Source organism: Notothenia coriiceps, unplaced genomic scaffold (genome assembly GCF_000735185.1).
Source record: "Notothenia coriiceps isolate Sejong01 unplaced genomic scaffold, NC01 NC01_scaffold00027846, whole genome shotgun sequence".
Taxonomy (NCBI): domain Eukaryota; kingdom Metazoa; phylum Chordata; class Actinopteri; order Perciformes; family Nototheniidae; genus Notothenia; species Notothenia coriiceps.
In genome coordinates, this window is record NW_011360547.1 from 4,855 (window position 1) to 11,091 (window position 6,237).

Below are 6,237 nucleotides of genomic sequence, written 5' to 3' on the forward strand. Positions count from 1 at the left end.
GTCTCTTTAAAAAGGCAGACAAACCACATTATGGTAATGTGGTAAAACGAGTGTTTGAGGAAATTAAGTTGAGTTGGGTGTGTATCTCACATAAATGCTTGGGTGTGTTGCAAGGAATTATGGGGCAGCATGTTTTTCTCAGGGATCCTTTAATCCATCATGTGCTCTGCATTAGGAACAAGGAGAGTTTTGAGAAAGGCTCTTACAATGCAAAGGTTATTTTCTGCAAGTTGCAACATTGTTAATAAGTGGACAAAAGCAGACTTTCCAGTAGCTCACACCCAAACATTCTTTTGAAATGAGACTTGAGGACATGTTTTGGACGAATGTGGGGGTAATGAGAGACTTGGAATTTGGTCGACAACAAAAGCGAGTAAGAGTTAGGAATACAGGCAAGGCAAGGATTTCAAAGCAGATAGAAGCTGTTGTGCAAAAAAAACCTTTGTTAGTGCAACAGAAAGAGAGGCACAGAATAAGCTGTGAGTGTGAGACATAGAAACCCCACGAGATGTCCTGGAAAGGTCTTGGGAAAGACATTTGATATCCCAACATGTGATGTCCCTGCAGTCTTCCCGAGCCATGCAGTGCGTATTCTGGCAGCATCACCTGACACTGTTCCATTTCAAACCACACCTTAATTTGAAGGACGCATCGACATTGTATAATAAATACAACTTTCAAACAGCTCTCTGTTAGTCGCTCACAGCCCTCAAAGTTAAAACATCTCTGAATATAAGCAGGGGGGCATATTGAACACACTTCATGCACAGCTGTTACCAAGGCCACATACAAGTGCTGCACAGTGTGTGTGTGTGTGTGTGTGTGTGTGTGTGTGTGTGTGTGTGTGTGTGTGTGAGCACAAAAAAGGGAAACTAACTTCTTGACGACAAGAGTCCCAACATTTCTATGTACATGCTGGGGCCCCGTAAGGGGGTGAAAATTTAGGACGATTCTAAGGGCCCGTGACGGACAGGGGCCCAAACTATTTTAGAACATTAAGAAAAAAATGTGGAAGTAACCAATTTGATATCTTTTCATTGGGCCCAAAATCCCTGGCGGCGCCCCTGTGTACATGTGAAACTTTTAAGTGTAGGGAAGGGTTTATTACGTACATCATGTGCTTCCCTTCGCAGGTGGATTAAGGACGGAGTGTGACATTCGAGATGAGCTGAAAGTGAGTGACCACATGATGTAAGAGGAAAAGTCTTTGTGCATAACACTTTTACATTTTCACCACGAGAGGGAGACATCGCTCACTTCATGTCCACAAGACAGTCAGTTCCCTTAACATGAGGCCAAGTTAAATTAAGCGTAATGTGTAAAGGTACCCAAAACGTAGGTTGCAACGTCATGTTTCTTCACAAACGTGTATATCTAAACCAGACAGACAAAAAAGACAGAAACATTAATGAAAACTTTTTTTTATGTAGTTTTTTTTCTTAACAAGGCTCAGTAAAAATCACTAGCAAAACTGAATTACAACACAGAAATGAGAGTGCATTGACCGCACGTCACGTAGGAGTTCATATCGGACAGATCATTTGATCCCAACTCTATGTGGGACTTTGTGCAAGCATTGCAAACCTAAGTCAAATCACCACCTAAGGAAGGCACCAACCTGTGAAATAAATCATATGACAAGTTCACTTGGTTTGACAACTTCAATTATATATCATTTCTCTGATAAATATCTTGCTTTCAAACTTTTATCTTAAAAAAAAAAAAAAGGAACTGTACACCGTCAGCCATATTCAGTATTAGATAATAAATAATGTGATTCCATTCAGAGGGTAAAAAAAATAGAAGTGATTATGATAGGCCGAGGATCCACTGATTTCAATCGAAGCATTTATGATCGCTAATTATTTTAAACAAAAACACTTGCACCGTTACACATGTAGGCTTTTCTGTGCACTGGAAAAGTAACAAAAAAAGTAATCAGGAAATGAAGTCCAATAAAAAAAAACAATCAAGGAAATGTTTTCATCTTTCTGTAAATGAACATTTAGAGGAGCTCTGCTGTAGACTGGAACCATCATGACCGAGCAATCTCTCATGCACAAAGCGATCTCTGGCTCCTAATGGAAATGTATGCAAATGTGGATCACCCATCACAGGACTCAGAAAAGAAAACATCTTAATTTGAAACAAATAATCTTGAACTGAATTTCATTCATCTGAAATGTTAACCGACAGTAATTGTGTAGTGTAGTAAACGATAAATAAAGTAATAAACAAAAAGGCAGAATAAAGCAATTATTTGGTATCCGTCGTTTTTCTTTTAGTGTCTCACGTACACCTGACATCTGGAGGGAGCCACAGGGAATGTTAGGACCTTTAGTGGAGAGAGTGTATCGTGTTAAAAAACGTGAAATAAGCACAAGGGTTGCCCCTCAGTCACTGAGATGCTGCGTAGATCAAACCCTCATTGGCATGTGGCCTTAACTCAGTCTTTAAGGATTTCTTTGTTTGTTCTGAAAGCTTTTTTGCCACTTTGGAGTGTATAACGCCGGCTTATTTACTGTGTGTGTGTGTGTGTGTGTGTGTGTGTGTGTGTGTGTGTGTGTGTGTGTGTGTGTGTGTGTGTGTGTGTCTACATGAGTCCACAGCAGGGCTCCTTATTGTTAGACTGCTCCTCCTCAGGCGCTCTGAGTTTCAGAAGGGGAGGGTCTCCGCTGGCGGGGGTGAAGTACACCTGGCTGGGGGAGGCGAGCTCCTCTGCAGGGGGGGGGGCGGTCTGGACCTCATGCTGTGCCTGAGGGGGGGTCAGCTCCGCGGCAGGCTCCTCCTCCAGGGCAGGGGGCAGCGGGGGTTGAGGGGCTGGGTACTTGTTGAGCTTGGCGGCGGCTCGCTGGCGCTTCAGGTCGGCCAGCGTTTGGTGAGATTTCTCCCGAGTCATACTGTCCGCCCCCTCCCCCTCTGAGGGGCTGAGCTGGTAGGAGGCGCTGCGGTCCATCAGACCTCCTCCACTCCACACCTCTCCGGGGACAGAGGACGCCGGAGACAAAGACGTCCCTCCGTTACCCAGGCTGGACACAACGCTCCTGTCTGCAGACTCCAGCTCCTCTAGGCGGGACGTGGCTCCGGCACCAGCGACCTGGAGCAGCAGAGAGAACATTGAAGACAATCAGCTAGTCGTGTAACAGGGAGACAGCAACCATGAGACATCTTCCAGTCATCATTAAAAACTCACCTGTCCACCATGGCCTTTGACCCCTAACCCATCACAGCCCCCCTGCTTCCACTCCAACTGCTATTTATTTGAATTTTTTACTTTCTTATTTGCCCCTTTTGTTTGTTTGTTTGTTTGTTTGTTTGTTCATCATGTAAAGCGGCCTTGGGTCCCTTGAGATGCGCTATACAAATGTAATCTATTATTATTATTATGAGACAAACGAACACAGACCCATGTCGCCCACATTGTCAGCATTGTGAACACTGGTCCTCTTTATTTGTTTAGTTTAATACTTTATCTACCTTAGTTGAACTATTCACATCTTAGACTGCACTGTAACTTTTATCCATGTAGTTTTTCTTATCTTTTCTTTTTAATGACTGATTTTAAATACCATTTTCTTAATGTCTTTCATTTTTTGTAAAGCACTCTGAATAGCCTTGTGTTGAAAGGTGCTGTATAAATACACTTGCCTTGCCTTAGTGTCCTTAAGTGTTCTTATATAATAAAGAAAACAAGAAGGCTTTCACCCCGTTTTCTTTTTCACCCCTGAACCGGAGTTTGATAGAACTCTTTGAAAATGTAAGAATAAACAGTGAGAACTAGACAAGACATTATTGATTGACTAAATTGTCATTTTGTTTTCGTTGTGTGTACCTTGTACGGCGACCTTGAGAGCCTTGAAAGCCGCCTTTATAAATAAAATGTATTATTATATTATGTTTCTTTTTCCAAACAGTTACAACCAGCTTGTTAAGAAGTGTAATCGGCTTCGTCTAGCGGTGTCCAAGTTCGACTGAAACCACGACACATCTCCTCAGCGTCATGTCAGCCTGTCTCCTGCTTCTCTCTCACCATGGTGGCGTGCCGGTGCAGCTCGTTGTCCGTCTGTCTGTCCTCGTCCTCGTCCTGAGACTCCGGCTGTCGGCCGCGCTCCTGCCACACCATGGCCTCTTTGTGGTGCTCGCGCCGGTACAGACTGGAGCGCTCGTTCACACTGACGCGACGTACCACCTTGCTGCACAGACAAACGAGAGAGAGGGGGACATTTCGGTTGAACTGCTCCAACTCCATGTGTACTTTCTTCCCCCTCTGGTCTGTAATGCTCCCTCTCACCCTCTGCTGCCGGTGCTGGAGGCTCGTCTCTGCAGCGTTCCTTTCTGCCGGTCCTGGCTCTTCATGATGGCGTCATGTTTGTGTTTCAGGTCCATCAGTTTGGCTCTGACCTCTTCATCCATACACACATCTGAAGACGCCAGTAGAAGCAAAGGTTACATGGAAGGAAAGATGCCAACAAGAATGAACAGGCCTTTAAGAAATGTATCAAGATAACTAGTTCCTATTTTAGCACAGGCAGTTTATACAAAATTCTAGCAGAGTGATTGTTGCTTTTTAAGTAACTGCATAGCCTGGGTGCCACTGGGATTACAATCAGATGAAAGCTATGGCTTTTTTACCCAATTATTATTTTGCCATGAAGCAATACAGAACCATAAATGATCTTACCCAGAGGCGTCTCGTCCAGCACAGACTTTGTATTTAAACTGGCTCCATGCGCCACCAACAGCTCCACCATCTGGATCTATGGATCACATAGAAACATAGAAATGGTTCATTTAAGAAAAGTGGAAGAGTTTTATCCTCCGACGTGTGTTTCAGCACTCACCTGTCCCCAGCAGGAGGCGGCGTGCAGCGGCGTCCAGCCGTCAGAGTCCCTCGCCTCCATCTGAGCTCTGTGCTCCACCAGCAGCTCCGCCACGGACACGTAGCCGTTAGCCGACGCTATGTGGAGCTAGAAGAGAAGTCAGTTTAACGTAGGGAGCAGCAAACACCTGATGTAAAATACAACGTCCAAATGCATTCAGAAAAAGATACAAAACACATTTCCTTTGTTCTGCTGATTTAGAACTTCTCTGTTCGCACATCCGTGACTAATAATAGGAACCTGTTTCGATATTGAATTGTAACCTTGAGAGGGAGCACTTCAGAGAAACTAAAAGCACAGCCTAGATCAGGGATGGGCAACTTGGATGGTGGTGGGGGCCACATAATTGATGTACTGGCCACCAGGGGGCCGCAGATTCACTTGGAACAACACACACACACACACACACACACACACACACACACACACACACACACACACACACACACACACACACACACACCATGTATTGTATGTAATTATTAACAAATACACTAAATCCGACATCATTGACATTTTAGGATCTCTCAGGGAACATCCTCTAATAAGCTCACTAAACAAATATCAGTTCACAGAAATGTTATTTAATGTTTACAAGTGGCATGTTTGTATTGAACAGGTTATTAAACAGTGGAATAAAACTATTTTAAACTATTGGAAAACACGGAACATGTGTGTGTATTGAGATCAACCATTAAGATGACATACACATGAAGTCCAGAACACTACCCCAGACATTAGTTGTCTAACTTGAACCTAAGACACTTGCAGCCTGTCTCTGCTGACGCACAATAAGGGGAGTGTCAACAGAGACACCTGTCAGCCCGCACTCTGCTGTTCCTCAGCGCCGCTCCCCCTCCCTCCCGCTGAAATTATGAATGAAAGGCGTATAGTAATCGTAGATAACACGGCAGGGTCCGTGACAGTTTGTTTTCATCTGATTTCAAATAAATAAAGTCTTGGTTTTAAGAATATTTAACTTGTTTCGCCAAATTCAGATGATAAATACAACTTTGAAGCTTAGGCATAATTACAAGCGCAGTGTTTCCCCTAGGATGGAGTCATAGCAGCGGTGCTAAGGCACGTGGGCGCAGCATAATGTGAGCGCGGAGCGCATGGAATTTTTTAGTGTGTGCACGTGCGAAGTGCCTGCCAGCACAAGAAAGGCCCTTGAGGCTTAGTACCAGGGCCGGTTCTATTTGCTGCCCTAGGCGAGATTTTATATATAAAGAATAAATGAAAACTCTCTACAAAATACAAATACACTAGAAAAACAGAAACTTATTGATATACGTCAAAATGGCTTCAAATGTATTCAGTATTGTAAATGATTTTTTTTTTAACATTTTAAAGTAAA

At 43.7% G+C, this 6,237-nt stretch overlaps 1 protein-coding gene across 1 annotated transcript in view; it reads right to left on the bottom strand.

Annotated features, from left to right (window-relative positions):
- Window positions 1–2,542: 2,542 nt before the first annotated feature.
- ppp1r16a (protein phosphatase 1, regulatory subunit 16A) overlaps window positions 2,543–6,237 on the bottom strand; it is a 6,910-nt gene continuing 3,215 nt past the window's right edge. Inside the window, exons 3-7 of the mRNA XM_010785530.1 lie at window positions 4,842–4,967; window positions 4,682–4,757; window positions 4,292–4,421; window positions 4,031–4,193; window positions 2,543–3,097 (exon numbers count right to left, since the gene is read on the bottom strand). Of these exons, the coding sequence (XP_010783832.1) occupies window positions 2,594–3,097; window positions 4,031–4,193; window positions 4,292–4,421; window positions 4,682–4,757; window positions 4,842–4,967 (999 nt within the window). The 3' untranslated portion in view covers window positions 2,543–2,593. The remainder of the gene's footprint in view (window positions 3,098–4,030; window positions 4,194–4,291; window positions 4,422–4,681; window positions 4,758–4,841; window positions 4,968–6,237) is intronic.